The sequence below is a fragment of the Phalaenopsis equestris genome, unplaced genomic scaffold, assembly GCF_001263595.1.
Source record: "Phalaenopsis equestris unplaced genomic scaffold, ASM126359v1 Scaffold001281, whole genome shotgun sequence".
NCBI lineage: Eukaryota > Viridiplantae > Streptophyta > Magnoliopsida > Asparagales > Orchidaceae > Phalaenopsis > Phalaenopsis equestris.
Genome location: NW_018165720.1, coordinates 68,283 through 84,681, shown reverse-complemented (window position 1 = coordinate 84,681; position 16,399 = coordinate 68,283). Strand labels below are relative to the sequence as shown.

Genomic DNA, 16,399 nt, shown 5'->3' with positions numbered 1-16,399 from the left:
AGATATTAACCATAATATTTACATGAGAGATCAGCTAGAACTGCTAAAAGATGTTAAATGTCAATAAGGCAAGCATGGCAACAGACATGGTAAAGCATACTTTTACTAATACAAAATCCATCATTATATAACATTAAACATAATTACTTTCATGTATAACAAACTAAGCGTCAAGCTAAAACATTTGCTCATGCATATGATGAATGGATACTAATTCAAAATATAAAACACACTTAGATATGATCATTAAGTTGAAAATGCCTTTTCACGTATAATAACTTGGACATTAATTCGAAGAAATATTATTTTTTTCTTACATGTGGGTTGCATATAGACATGCTAACACCACATCAAAAGATATTTTCAAATACCTTATGTATTAAAATATAAACATTAAACTTCGAAAAAGGACTTTCATGTATATGAATCAAGCATTAAGCTAAAAGTTTTTTATTCATACAAGATGAGTTTAACATTAAGCAAGAAAAGAAATAGCTTTTCATACATCATTAGCATAAAACAAGCATCATAAAGTTTGATTTTACATGCAAAATGTATTATAGCATTAAGCCACAAGCAAAAAGGTAATGCAATATTTCTACATTAGTATAATCAAGTGATAAAAATATGCCTTGCTATGGAAAAAATCAAGCTTCATGCACCATGCTACCTATGTTAAAAGACCGTGCAAAGTAAGCCCAATCAAGCTTAAAAGGAAGGCATCTCTCTAATAATCTCATAAGAATCTTAGAGTTGATAAAGTCATAACTGCCATCTATTACTCGTCATAACGGAGGACCGAACTCTAAATATTTAGCAAAAATATCTGGTTGCGCCCGCAAGTGCGCTAGACCTTCAGCGCAGGAGAACCAAGTTCATCGTAGGTGAGCCAACTTCCTGGTGTGGGTGCGCCCAAAAACCTGTTGTGGGAGCAGCATGCTCTCAGTTTGCTTCAGTAAAAATGCCATCTTGGGCGCAAGTGCGCTCTATCTAACCCTAGTAGCATTCCTTAAGCATGTATCAAAGAGCTCAAACGGATATCTTGAGTCACGAGGATCTGAATTTGAGCAAAATATGGTCCCATAACATTCAAATTGACATTCTTCTCTTGTGAAAACTAAAATTGATGCTAATTGACCTAGGTGACAAACTATAACCCACATGACTCACAGCTCATGCTACACCCAACTCTAGACCCTACGGCCTATAGATGTTATTGCAACTCACAACTACATCTTTTGTGGCAAACTGATGTTATTATAGCTCTCCACTCTGACCTACATCTACAGTTTGTGGTTAATTGTTACTACAATGTCCAACTATGATCTTTGTGGCCAATTGACGCTATTATAGCTCCCCACTATGGCCTACACCAACAACTAAGACCTTTATGGCTAATTGTTACTACAATGTCCAATTATGTCATTTTTTTCCAACTGACATTATTATTGCTCCCACTACGGTCTACATGAACAACTGTGACTTATGTAGCTAATTGTTAATGCAATTTCCAACTACGGCCTTTTTGGCCAACTATCACTATTATAACTCCACAATACAGCCTATGTGAACAACTACGACCTATATGGCTAATTGCAATTGCAATGTCCAACTATGACATTTATGGTCAACTGACTCTATTATAGCTCTTCACTACGACAATCTATTTGGCTAATTGTCATGACAATGGCAAACTACAGCCTTTGTGGCCAACTGACACTATTACAGCTTCTGACCTACATTATATGAGGCTAATTGCTACTGCAATTTCCAACTATGGTCTTTGTGGCTACTTAATGCTACTGCAAATCACCATTGTGGCCTATTTGACCAACTACGACCTGTATAACTCACATCTCACATTGTTCATAACACTGACCTCTATGTTCTACGGACATTATCATAGCTCACCACTACAATCTATGTGACCAACAACAACTTACGCGACTCACAACTTTTGTTCCTCCTAACTCCAACCTTTGTGGCCAATTAACACTACTATGGCTCGCCAGCTCTATGCTTTACTAACCCACGTGATCACTTACAACTTATGTTGCTCACGGCTTATGCAACTCCTGACTCCAACATATGTCTTGCAGACATTATCGTACCTCACTACTATGATCCATGTGACTAACTATAACCTATGTGGCTAATATCTCATGCTGCACCCAACTTCGGCCTATGTGGTCTACAAACGTTATTATAGCTCACCATGATGACATATATGACCAACTACAACCTACGTGACTCACACCTCATGCTACTTCTAACTCCGACCTTTATGGCTAATAGACGTTATTGCAGCTCACCACTATAGATTATGCAATCAACAACGACCAACATAGCTTAAAAATTATGCAACTCTCGACTCTAATCTATGTGACCTATGGACGTTGTTGTGGCTTCCTACTTCGACTATTGCGGCCAACTAACGCTTCTGAAGCTTTCACTAATATCCTACATGATCAACCATTACCATGATTTTCAACTATGGCCTCCATAATAAATTTGCACTAAACCACTGTCTACACTAATCATGATAGATTATTACCTTCACATCAACCAACTAAGGTTGTTACAACCAACTATCGCCATTGTCGCTAAGAAATACATTCATTACAACCATGCTATGACTATTATTAATGAACTATTGTTGTACATCTACTGATAATCAACTATAAATCCTGAGAAAATGAGCTATGCATTTACAATTACATAATAGGTTATTTCAAATCGGGCTAAGGCTCTTTATTTGTTCTCTTTGAAATTTTCCATATAAAATCTTAGTGTTCTACCTCTCATGTCCTTATTATCTATGCAAGTGCTAGATTTTCATGCAACATTCAGCCAGTAAATTATATCTTTGTTATAAATCCTCTAACACAACAATTATCATTATATTTTTGCTTGATTCAAAAATAATTTTCTTTTTTTTTGACTTATTATGGACCAACTGATTTCTTATATTATTAATGAAACACACTTTTTCATGCATAGTTTATAACGATGTGCAATGAATTAAAATTTTTAAAAATTGGTATTAAACATGTAAGCAAATAAGATTTGTGTTGCAAGTAAACTTTCAGATTTTTTAGTTCACAGGGTATTAACCATCTGGATGTATGAGCTAAGCAAAATATTCACATATTCTAAAAACAGCATATTCCATCTATTAAGCACATTTACCATCCAATTTATCAAACTAATATTTTAAGTTTTTGAAAATTTCAATTGGAACATAAATGCGATCCACAAAAAAACTATGATTACTTGGTAGAGCAGAACGATGAACAAATAACAGTTCGGCAAATTGTAAAGAAAAGATTGAAACAACTCTGCTAAAAATTACATATCAATACAAAACACTTAGTATATGCTACACACATCCATATTACTAAGTTGCATATTATTCACATTTAGCACCCTATAAAAACCCATCCCATCATAAAAAGAACCAATTTCGAACAGAATGAGCTTCTTGGCAATTGATTATGCGGTGGTACTCTGATCTTTGTCAACGTTGATAAGTTCCTTACTGCTCTTCTGCTCAGGGGAGAGATCAGGAAACTTAAAGGGCACTTCCCTTGGAGGCAAGCAGCGTTTGGTGAAGAACTTTGCAATGCCTTTCTCCTTGCTGCTTTTGTCTGTGGCAATACAATAACGAGATTAAAATTTAGGTCATTTGCATTCATAACACCACCACAGTTCTTATGTATTTACAATAACATACAAACCTCCATATTTACATGCACAATATTCAAGTCTTTAATATCACATCAAAATTACCACTTTCACCTACCTTCTAAAAGTAAAATACAACTTTTTATGCACAAGTTTATCATAAATATGAAAAGTTTAGGCTTGATATGTAAATACATAAGAATTGTGTGGTATGTACGCAAATTTCTGTAAAATATATTGATGTTGGGATGACAGATGGATAGGGTTCTTCATATTGAAGCGTTGGTGAAGGAGAATGGGCTTACTAGTGGTGATGGGTAAGCCAAGCCGATCCAAGACCTCTTTCTTAACCTACAAAAAAGGCAGCATGAGCTAAAAATTGACACTTAAAGATACTATGAGGGCCATTCAGGTTTTGCTTGAAGATAGAAAATCATGCTTTGAAAAAAGGATTTTACTAAATATATCATCATTTGGTCATCAGTATTAATTACAAACTCCACCAAAGTTATTAAATTTCTATTCAATTTCATGATCAATAAAGTAAAAATGAAATTATCATTTTTGAAGGTGAACCATAAGTTGCAAAATGTCGCTCAAATCTATGAGCTTGGAGAAAAAATTTTCTCTTCTAACCACGGGAACATTTTCAAAATCAAGTTTTTTAAGAACTTTTTTTTACTTGAAAAATCAAATAAGCCTTTCCAAGGCTGGCATTTTCTTGGCAGGACTTTACGGGGGGCATTAGTTTGAAATTAGAATTAGAAACTTTCTCAACTGAAAGCAGCACAACAACAAAATACCTGCCAGCGATGGTCAGAATAATCTGAAATTTCTTTCACTTTATTCTTTATTTGAGATTTAGAAATGCTTGAGAACTTAATTTGCAATGATTCTACAACCTTTTTGATACTCTGTGGAGATAATTGAATTGCTTTAACCTGTGTAACAAAATGAAAATACAAATCAAGTAAAACAGTTAGAAAAAACAAAGTACGAAGTAATGGCCCAGCAAAGTTAGAAACTAAATAGAATTCTTTTTAGGAAAATTTCCATATATGACACTCAATTCCTATGTATTTACAAATCAAATTTTACATACATGTTATCATACCTATGCATGAAAAGGTGTCTTTCACTTTTAAAAAGTATGTCATATGAAAGATTTGGATAGAATGAATGTAGAAAAGTAAAGTTTGAGTGTTAGATATGTAACTACATAAGAATTTGGTGGTATGTATGTAAATATCCCATGTTTTTACTGCACTTACAAATTCAGGCAATTCTGAATCTGGTATAAAAACAGCCGTCGTGGCTGGAGGAGTGCTTATATTATTAGCTAGTGAAAATTGTTCTTCATCTTTACTTGCAAGATTATTACTTGGTATCTCAATAGCTGAAGCTCCAGGGCAAACCCTAATACACAAAACCTGCAAGCAGATTTGTTCCAACCTAGCAGTTCCATCTAAAGAATCAGCATTTAGTGATTTTGTTTTTTCATGCCTTAGATTTGTAATAATTAGTGGATGACCCTTCCGAAGAGCCTGTTCAGTCAAGTTGTTAAGATACTTTTGTTGTTGAAAAAATGCACTGAATTTCTCATTTTCAGTTTCCATCTGAGAGCATGTTAAGCTTCTGGATTCTTCATCCATGGAATCTGATTGTTTGTCTTGAACCCCCTTTTACAAATAAAAAATGAAAATAAGTTAGTTTTCTTCTAATAATTAAAAAAGGGGATACCATACAAAGATTCAGAAACAATAAAAATGAGTAAAGTGAAAAAATAGTCTCCTAACTAGTTACATGGAGTCATTTAGACTCAGAGTTTATAAATGCAAAATTAGTTCTCATATTCTTTTAAAATAGCCCTCATTATGGACTATTTCAATGCAATTTAAAAGATTTTGAATACTAAATTGACACTTTTTATAAACTCTGGGACTAAAATGGGCCCCTACAAAAAAAAAAAAAAAAAAAGTGAAAATTTAAAAGTGTTAGTGATCTACAACTAACAGCAACTAATTTCAAAAAAATGTAAACCTTCTGTAGTACTTCGAGTACTCAAAAACAGAATCAAATGAAAGATTAGCAAAAGAGTTAACTGAGAGTTTTGATAAATGAAAAATACCTCATTTTCTGAAAGATATCCATCAGGCACTAAGAAACTATCTTCACTTTCATCATCACTGCCCTCCTTCATGTTTTCTTCGTCAAGCACTTCATCCTCCTTGTCTTTCTCGCAATCCGATAGGCTTTCCCCTGGTTCTTCCTGCATCAAAATAAAAGGAATACAGAAAATGATTACTAGCAAAGCTGTATTTCAGCCAGAGATAACAAAACCATGAAGAAAACTGAATCACCTCCTCCCATTCCTCATCGCTATCAACTTCATAATCCAAGTCAGGATCTATCCTAAACGGATTTCGAGGACCAATAATACTATAGAACCATGAGAAGAAAATCAGTATTTATGGTTATTAAATTGTGAAATTTACAAATGGTACACACAATCCTTATATATTTACATATCTCAGGCCTAAACTTTCATATTTACATAAATAGCATTTTTTTTGCTTTAAATCTATACATGAAAAGGTGTATTTCACTTTTAAAAATGGTAATAGCGCTATTTTTTACGTGATATTAAAGATTTGAGTGTTATGTGTATAAATATGAAAATTTAAATGTGAGGTACTTTTGTACGTAAGAATTGTGTGCTATGCACGTAAATTCCCCCTTATCATATTAAATTTTCATCAGAAGTAGAGTCAGATCAACTTTGATGTTACCTTTTCCTACTCCAAGTACCATAATATGCTGGTCTGTTACTCTTGTCAAACTGCAAAAGCTTTTTAACTAAACAATTGGGAGGACTATTTTCTAAAATATTCTGGCATTTCTGGTTATTTGTGGAAGCCTCAGCACATTCGCCCAACTGTTTATCTACCACTGTCTCTTTTGCACATCCAGCTTCAGAAGTTTGGCCTAACAATTTCAAGTCTTGAAACAAGTTAATCTTTGGCTTGGACCGTACACCCCATCGGTTGGATCTGTTTGAACGGCAACATTCGTGCCATCTAACAATATGCATTCTGCAAAAAAAAAGGCCAAATTTTGAGTACTAGATTATGAATTTTTTTGTCAATTACTAAAATACAATATAGATGTTTATGAATAGGAGAGAATATATAGGACTGAACAACAAAGAATTTTCATGGAGACAATATAGATGTTTATGAAACTAAAAAAAGTTAAAAAAAGCAATAAAATATATAAATATGACTATAACTTGTGCACATGACTTTGAAGAAGTCTAATTAGCATGTCATTTAAAATAAAATAAACTGATGATTTGATACTTTTATAGGTTTTGGGACTAAAATGAACCATATAAATAACCAAATGACAATTTTAATACTCTACTCAATTAAAATTGAGCCAAATCAAGAACCTTTGAATGACAATCGAAAGAGCACCAATGAAATTTAGCACCAGATAGTAAGCTGAGTTTCTTCAAACAATAAAAATATACCCATGCTTGCAAAAATGGTTAGAAGTGTTGATTTGTAGCATATAATGCTAAGAGCATAAACAGCCCAATAGAAAAACAAGTTGCTTCTACATAAATGCACTGTTTTAATCAGAACGAATAAATTAGGTGTGAATATTGATAATACTAACCTGAGTAGTTCCTCCATTGCAAGGTTTTCATGCAATGATAGCATGTTATCCATCGACGATGAAGTTGAGTTAACCATACTCTCGCTTTCGCAGTTCACTTCCGAAATTAACACCTCCTGTGAGGACGTTAAATCAAGCGAATCATTGACCTTCGTGCGCTTGAGAAACCGTTCCATAATTGTTGCTTGCTTTTGTATTTTAAGTTTTTTTTTCAATTCAGCTGCTTCTTTCTCATGTCGTTGTTGGTCTTTTTTTGTTTGCATTTCTTGTTTTTTAAGCTGTTTCTTAAGTTCATCCCTCTCTTTCTCAAGACGTTTTTCCTCTGCTGCAGCTTCGTTTTGGAGCCTCCTTAACTCTTTTTCCTGCAAAGAATGGAGAATTTTAATTTTGGAAGAATCTACAAGCACGCTTTGAGTGTTAAACAACTATTAATGATAAAAACATATTTTAAAACGAAAACAGACTAGAAAAAGTTATATAGTAGATACAATTAGCTTGCATATTCAAATTTAAGCTCACAAACTTCATTTTTGACAAAAAAATTGCAGAACAAAGATTTCTATTAACATCCTTCTATTTAGAGAAGCAGCAAGATATATGTTTTCAGATATAAAGCTTTACATACAGACCACTCAATTCCCATGCTTTTACATATCTAACACCTGAACTTCAATTTTTACATATGCCACCTTAACTGTTCTTGAAAAGGTGTATTCATTTTTTTTAAAGTTAAAATGGCGATACTTTATATGTAATATGACAGATTTGATGGTATAAATGTAAAAAATAAAGTTTAAAGGTAGACAAGTAATTACATAAGACTTTTCTGGAATATATATGTAAATGCCCATTCAGATATCAATATCATCCTAAAATGTTCATTTAATTAGACCCATTTAACGGGTTATTAACTTATGCAGAAAGAGGCCTCCAAGAACAAACACTCGGTAGCATCTAGCTAGGCAAATACATATTAGTAAAAGCAAAATGAAGATAATTTCTCCACTTACAGCTTGTTGTTGCTGCTTCTGGATGTCTTGATCAAGTCTTTTCCTTTCCATCTCAGTAACATGTTCATTTCTCTCAAGTTCCTTGATCAGTTCTTTTTCTTTCAACTGGGCTTCTTTCTCAGCCCTATATTTATAGAATGTATAATAATAGTAATTAATCATAAATGAAGGGGATTTATGCAATAAGATGAATGCATTAAGAAAAATGGATCAATCTTTCATACATCTCAGCAGTACATTTTTGCTTCTGTTTTTCAACCAACGAACATATGTTTGACAAATTCATTGCTTTCCGAAGCCGCCTCGCAGCTTCCTTTGACAAATCACCTAGGTGGCTTTCATCAGAATGAACAGACAAAGATGAAATTGTAACTGCAATAAGTAGGAAAGAAAGAAATCAGTACAAAATGCCGGTCAAACCGCCAATTTCGGCAATCAAAACATGAAAAACAATACCGTGAAGAAAGAGCAACATGTAAATTTTAAGCAATTAAAATTTAGGGAAAATTTATATACATAACAAACAATTCTTATGTATTTACATATTTAAAACCTACAATTCGATATTTACACTTACAACACTTTGGCGTCATAAACCTGTGCATGAAAAAATAAATCACTTCTAAAAAATTAATAATGGTGGTATTTTTCATATGATGTTATAACTTGAGTTTTAAATGTAAATGTGAAAGTTTAGTTGTTAGATATGTAAATACATAAGGATTGTGTGATATTTATTTAAATGCCCCGAGAATTTGTACTGTGATCTTTCAACAGATCAAGTAAAATTGTTATTATCCTATTAGAGGAGGATGAGAGCTTAAGTGCTCTAAAATAATACACGTTTAACACCATTTCAAAGAAAATTGACCCAAATAAAAAAGAAAAAAAAGGATATGTTTGAGATGATGCTTATTTTCCACAAACCACTCAAAAAGAAACTACAAAAATATTACAAAATATGACATCAGTAAGAAACTGTTATAGACCAATTTAGCTTTGAATTATGTGGTGAGGTTAATTAGCTTGTAACTTATTTTCTTTAAAGAACGCCGTAACACTAATCAAAAATCAAATTTGAACTCCTTTATGAATTTAAGGGAAGTGTTATGATTCTTTGTTCATCTAAATTCAATCCTCAATTTAACTCATCCAAGGCTATCACTAGCAATGACGGTTTTGTAAACTAGAAACATGCTTCTCTTAATTTTTCAAATAAAAATACAAAGATAGTTTTTTTTTCTTAACAACCTAATATTACGAAAAAAAAGTGGCTCAATGTAGAAAGCAAATAGATTCAGCAAAATATGCTCAATATGAAGTAGCAAAATCCGCAAATCATTTATGCATTGTTCCTTCTGCTAGCACTTGTTGACTCACTAGGGAAGACAACTAAGAAAAAGCTAAATAATATGCTTGGAGAGAAAGGAGATCAAACAATTGAAGCAATCAAAATCGAGACGAAAGTTTTTTTTGGGTATTCACATGTGTAGCACACAATTCTTATGTATTTGCATATTTCACATCTAAACTTTCATATTTACAAGCATAGCACCCCAATTTTTAATATTACATCAAAAATAACAATATTACCACTTTTTAAAGGTAAAATACACATTTTGATGCATAAGTTTAAAGCACCAGTGTTATGTGTGTAAAATATAAAAGTTTAGGTTTGAGATAAATAAATACATAGGAACTGTGTACTACGCATGTAAATTTCCTTTTTTTTTTCTTTTGGGTATGTGTGATTTTCAATTTGCAGGTTCTCAAGTAAATAATTGCATGGAGATGTTAATTCTTACTGAAATGGTATCATAAGAGTAGTATAGCTCAAAGTAGAAAACAAATGGAATTGAGAAGGACGTGATTTTTATAGGAAAAAAAAACTCAAATCATATGCTCATTATAACTGTTCCTTAGGAAGCACTTCATGGCTCCTAGAGGGGATGACCAGCTAAGAGAGAATGGATTTCTTTTTTCACCGTATCTCTAAGGGATAATGATTGATAGGAGCATAGAACATGATTCTCAGACGAGTAAAATGATAAGATTAAAGTAATTCTTTTAGAGGTTGTATGACAAGAGATCAGCTTTAACTTAAGTTGATTTAGTAAGTCCTGTAAGCTCAAATTTAACTAATCCGGTGTGGTTAAAGCCTTAAAACTATTTGGCAAAGGATTTATTAAATCGAATTAAATCATCTCAAACTATTTGACAACTTCTGCCCGCATTTAGAAGACTATGTTCATTAGAATAAAAAATTAAAATTAAACTTTGATTATTTATTATTATGATAAAAAATTTAATTATGTAAAATTTTATTTCAAATTATGGTAATTAATAATTATATATTCAAAAAACTAAGTAATAATTAATAAAAATTTTACTAATCTAATTATTTATTAGATAGTGAATTAATATTTATAAAATAATAATTAAGTAGCAATAATTATATTAATAAATAATTATTTATAATTTATTTGAAAAACTAAAAAAATAAATATATTTTTTATTAAATAATAAATAAATAAATAATAAGTAAAAATTTATTAAATTACAATTAATGTGATAATACATCAATTATCTATTATTTGTTAATCAATCAAATTAATAAAACTAACATAAATAAAAATAAATTTAAAATTCTAGCCTACTATGCTCTTATGATCTTCCCTCTCTTCCTAAAACCTTCGCCTATTTCCCTCCCCCACTCCCTGTTTCACTCCAAAACCATTGCCTTCGTCGCTGAATCCTCACAATAGAATTGCAATTAGAGCTAGATGGAAGGCAACGACGGGATTGCGGTGTACAAAGACTCCCAAAACTCCATCTTTCTCATTCTTTCACTTAGATCCTACCTGAAACCATTGAGGAGGAAAGTCAGTTAGCACCACTCTTCCTCTTCGCTCTTCATGGATTTACTGAATCAGCTAATTCACGGGATTTAGTAGATCAAGGATTTAAGGCCAAAATCCGTGAAATACGGATTTATCAAATCACGACTTTACTTTGTCCAAAATGACTGTCTGGCAAAATTTAGGTTAAATCAAGGTTAATTCCTGCTCTAAATATGTTATCATACAGGCCCTTAGAGACTGGCATGACAAAAAGAAAAAGACACGATGGACAAAAATTCTCACTTGAAAGTGCAGAAATCCTATCATGAATCTTTTTCCGACAAAGACGACGATCACGGAAAAATCCAAGTTGATTTCTGGGCAAAAGCTTCATTTCCCTGGTCTGCAAATAAGACATTTAGAGCTCAACATTAATACATAATTCAATAAAAATAATATCGAATGTTTACATTCTGAAATCCATTACCTCCCAGCACCAAAGGCACTTCTCAGATACATCTTCCAGCACATCAACATCCTCATTTACTACCCCATACATCACTCTCTGTCCAACAAAAAGCACGGCACTTCGTATTGAGGCCAAGGTGGCTCCTTGGTTTCCCTCTTTTGCTTTCATTTTGCCATATATTTCCTCCACCAATGCTGAAAAAGAAAGGCTGCTCTCCTCCAGCATGCAGGCAACTGCTGAATTTAAAGAAGTAAAATGCCCTTCATCGAGCTGAAGCTTGCAGGAAGAAACCTCTTTGTAGAATTCAAACAGTCCATCAAGCTCATGTTGGCATTCTTTGATGAAAGCCAAATTTTTCTCGTGAATGACGCCGCTTTCCATGCAAGCCTTTTTCCTCTTCCTCTGAGTTTTCTGATTCAAAGTGCCTTTTGCGTCTAAGTTGAGGGTGGTAGGTTCTCCAGCTGGAAAACTATCCATATTACCACCCAGTTGAGGCATTTCCGCTCCGCCCTCTGCATCATTACCCACAGATTGATCTGCCATTTGAAACATCTTAATGGGAGAGATACAGCGGTATCCAATGACTGATCCTTACGAAATTCCTCGCCACAACTCCAAATAAAAGCGCCTCTGAGTTGATTTTCGGTGCCCAGCAAAAAATATCTCCGTCGTTGCAAATAGGTGTCGAAAAAGTTGTCCTTCTGGAACCAGCTGCTTCAAAATCTCAGAAAGTGAGACACACCCTCTGGAACCCGCTGCTTCAAAATCTTAGCCTGCCTCAGTGAAGAAGCCAACTACCTTGATCGAAAATAATTTCAGACAACAAAATCAGATAATAAATTCGATTAAAATATGCAATCTTTAGGAACTGTTTGGTAGCCGGTTCTAAGCAGGATTTACGCATTTAAGCTAAATCCTACCAAACGGCAAAAAAATGCATCCGTAAATCCTGAGCTCCCGTAAATCCCAAAATGACGCCGATTCGCGAAAAATCCGGGATTTACGAAATCCTGTGAATCGGCGGATTTTAGTAAATCCGGAACGAGCGAAGAGGAAGAAAGGCAGTTAGCAGGCTTACTTCCCTCAATGGCTTCTGGTAGGAGCGGAGAGGAAGGATGACAAAGAAGGGAGTTTCGATGGTCTCTGTAAGCCTCGATCCCGTTGTTTCCTTCCCAGCTAGCTCTAATGACGACTGTATCGCGAAGATTACTTCACGAAGGCGGTGATTTTGGGCGAAACCAGTGGGGAGAGTGGCATAAGCAAGGGCTTTGAGCAGGGGTGGGAAGTTTCGGCAAAACAGGGAGAGCAGGAGGATGTCGGAGAGGGTTTCGGGCAGAGAGGGGAACAGGAATGGGGAGGTTTTAGGGGCTGTTTCAGAAGTCGTAAGCCCATTTCGGTCGGCTTCTCCTCAAATCAAGCTAAAAGGAAGCAAACAAAGAAATGTAGAACAAGGATCTTACCTTGCAAGAAGATTTCTGATCCGCGAAACAATCGGAAGCCCTTCACTAAGCTTGAGCCCTGGATTAGGGATCCTCTCTTTTCATTAACAGAGCTTGGAAAAAGGCGACGGTAGGACGAAAATATCAGCAAAGTTCGATCTGACGGCTGGTGAGAGCGAAAAGTCGCTGAGGATAGTGCATTTGAGTGTCAGCCGTCCGATTACAAGGAAAAGCAATGCGGCGCCAGTAGCATTTTTGCGCGAAATGTTTCTTCCCGCCAATTAGAGATGCTTTGGCTCCACTTTCCCGGCCAGAAATATGTGACGGATGGGCTGCGCACCGCTTCGGAAGTGTCAATTCTCGTGAAAAATTGTGTAGTGAAAAATTCTTAATATGGGCCGTGGACCTGTTCCAAATAGTATATTCTGTTCATCTAAAAAAATATTACCGACTCTGTAATAATCTCGAATTAATTTTCGTCGGAGATTATTTTAAGATTATTTCAGAGTTATTTTATGACCCAAAATAATACCGCGGAGATTATTTCAGGATTATTGGAGTGAAACCGCAGAGATTATTTTGGAGTTATTTTTTGGTTATTTCAAGATTAATAAAGTAGAATATAAGAGTTTCTCTTCAATAACCCCAAAAAACATCCGCGGTTACAATTTAATAATCCTAAAATAGTCTCTGTGATGTAACACACGTGACAACATATTATTGGAATTCGCACGTAGATCTACGTTTGGAGTCAGGACAGAAAATTTTTCCTCTCATGCCCTACTTAATTATTTTTATAATTTTTTTAAAACTTTTTTTAATGTTAAGCTTTTTAGAGTATAAATTTGTGAAATTTTAATTGATAATGCTCATTAAATATTTCAAATTTTTTTATCGTTAATTGGCAACACTATTTTTATATATAGTTGGAATCCAAATATATCATGTAGATCACACCAAAGGTACAGAGCGTTGAATAGACTATAGAGAAAGAAAAAGAGCATATGATGGAGTCAATTATTTAGTCATTTACTCTATAAATGACCCCTACTAATAGGTTTTAGAGATATATAGTCTAAAATTACATATTTCTCCCTGTTTTGATAGGGAAATTATAAGTATTATTACACATTTTTCATAATTGTAACCAACTCTGACACCCTTTCATATTCGCAATTGATATTAGCTTTGTTTCAAATTAGTAACTGCTTGAAGAAGAGCATATGACAACCCAATAACCTCATCAACAGTCGGGCCTTTTCAGGGAATCTCGAGTAGAGGCCTCCTATTGTTAGAGTCAACTTGGGTTGTCAGACAGAGGGTGTGCCATCATAACCTGTCGGGCAAGTCCACTTGGAATTCTCAATGGATCAGAAAGGTGTCTTGTGGAGGCCCTTTGGTCATTTTATGAGTTTCAAAATCAGCTGAGGAACTGGTCCTGGACAACTATCGCTCGGATTGGGCTCCTTTTATTTCTTCCTTTGTCAGTGCTTCCATAATGCTTGGTGTTCCCATTTTTTAATTATCCCGATACACCGTTCTTTGGTGTTCATAAGCGAGACCTATTGGATTTCCTCATTATTTTTGCAACATATTCTTATGTATGTATTAAGTTTCTCTTTTATCTTACTTTTTGAAAGTAATTGATTTGATAATAATAAGAGAATTAAATGTAAAAATTGATTTATTTATTATGTAATAAGTATTTTTAATAATAAAACTTCCTGGATTTTCACACTCACAGTTTCTATAAATAGAGCGGAGTTTGCACTTCTCCAATATTTTTTCTCAATTTCCTACTCTTAAGTCGGTTGTTATACTTATGTTGAGTAGCAAGAAATCATTTATTAGGGCGATAAATGATGCGGCCATGATGAAGGCCTTCGAATTTTTTATTGAAAAATTTCACCCTCTCAAGCACGCAGGGGAGAAGAAGAAATAAAAGAGTGGTCGACCCGTGGTAAAGAAAAAAGCGTAGGAAGAGGGTCGGCCAGTAATAGCAAAGAGGCCATAGAGAAAAGTCAGACGGTCGGCACAAAGAGACTGGACAGAGGTGTCGGCACTATTTTGGGTGTGGAGTTGCCCGTTAGAAGCTGTCGATCGCCAAAATCGAAATCCCGTCGCCCGCTTCGGAAGGACATTTAATTTATATATATATATATATATATATATAGTTTAGAAAAATATGAAATCAAACTGACACCATATTTTTCATAGTTTAAATGACAGAGCACTATACCTCAAACCATGTATCTGTCCCAAAAGTCAAACACAAGACTTGAGGATGAGGCTCGATCAAATAAACTAAGAAATGTATGACGTCTGTTTGGTCTGCGAAACCATTTTATTTGCCGACAATTTCCCCTATTTAATATGAAGAATTAAATAGGATTTATTTTAAGTTGAGTTCGGACAAACTTCCTATAAGGGCAAGCCCCTATAGTTAATTACATCTTCAATAACTGAAGTCACTTTAGCAAACTCTCGATAAAAATCAGGAAATATTATCTTCAAGGAGTTCAAAAGAATATGATTTTTCAACAAGATTGAACAAAGAAGCATGAAATAGTATTGGCTCAAATTTGGAACATTTATTGTAGAATCCAAAGGAGGAAGAACTGGGGGATGTCATAGATCCGGAGGAGAACCTCGATGACTTCCCAGTCTATCCTATTATTTGGCTTCAGTTTTGAGGATAAATATTTAGCTATTTCATCATAAAAATTTTATTAGTTTAGGGCCTATATTTGTGTGAAATGATCACACAAATAGCCTGGAAGATGTGAGGGTTTAAATCGTGACGAACGACGACCTCAGAATCCTAAGACGAGCTAGGGCTTAGATTCTATAACAAAGTTGTACAAAAGCCTAAAGATAAGGTGAGGTTTTATGATGTATAAGCAAACAACCTCAAAATACTATGGATTGTTGTTTTAGTTCTAAGGAAGTAAATTGGTTTAGCTGGGAAAGACAGGTTTTGCAGTTTGAAGATGGCCGTGCTACCCACAATGCTAGCTCCAAGCTCCTTGCCGTGACGAGTTTAAATTTTGTAGGGTGTCAAGTTATGATATCAAATCAGATGACGCTATGGTTGAAGTTCTTTAAATGTTATGGGGCATGTTAAAGTTGATTAGGATCCTATGATTCCCTCATTCTGGTACCACTATTTTCTATTAGATTCACTTAGTCCAAATGAATTTACTAAACTCAACTTAATAAGTTCCATACTTTCATTTAAACCGTAGGAAGTCTCGTTAGCAACAACCGTAGGTTACC

The 16,399-nt window shown here is 34.3% G+C and overlaps 1 protein-coding gene across 4 annotated transcripts; it reads right to left on the bottom strand.

Annotated features, from left to right (window-relative positions):
* Positions 1-3,246: 3,246 nt before the first annotated feature.
* LOC110033769 (chromatin assembly factor 1 subunit FAS1) lies at positions 3,247-13,453 on the bottom strand. Of its 4 annotated transcripts, XM_020737858.1 has the most exons (14): positions 13,145-13,453; positions 12,763-13,052; positions 11,703-12,482; positions 11,519-11,618; positions 8,600-8,747; positions 8,376-8,499; positions 7,366-7,727; positions 6,474-6,776; positions 6,045-6,123; positions 5,813-5,953; positions 4,956-5,363; positions 4,488-4,625; positions 3,990-4,035; positions 3,247-3,647 (listed from the first exon to the last, which is right to left on the bottom strand). In XM_020737858.1, the coding sequence occupies exons 3-14, from the start codon at positions 12,234-12,236 to the stop codon at positions 3,493-3,495; spliced, it is 2,538 nt and encodes an 845-aa protein (XP_020593517.1). In that variant the 5' UTR covers positions 12,237-12,482; positions 12,763-13,052; positions 13,145-13,453; the 3' UTR covers positions 3,247-3,492. The 4 variants fall into 4 exon arrangements, with proteins under 4 accessions (XP_020593517.1, XP_020593516.1, XP_020593515.1 ...); XM_020737857.1 differs by having other exon boundaries at positions 11,703-12,478; positions 12,763-13,453; XM_020737856.1 differs by lacking the exon at positions 12,763-13,052.
* Between the last annotated feature and the right edge of the window lie 2,946 nt (positions 13,454-16,399).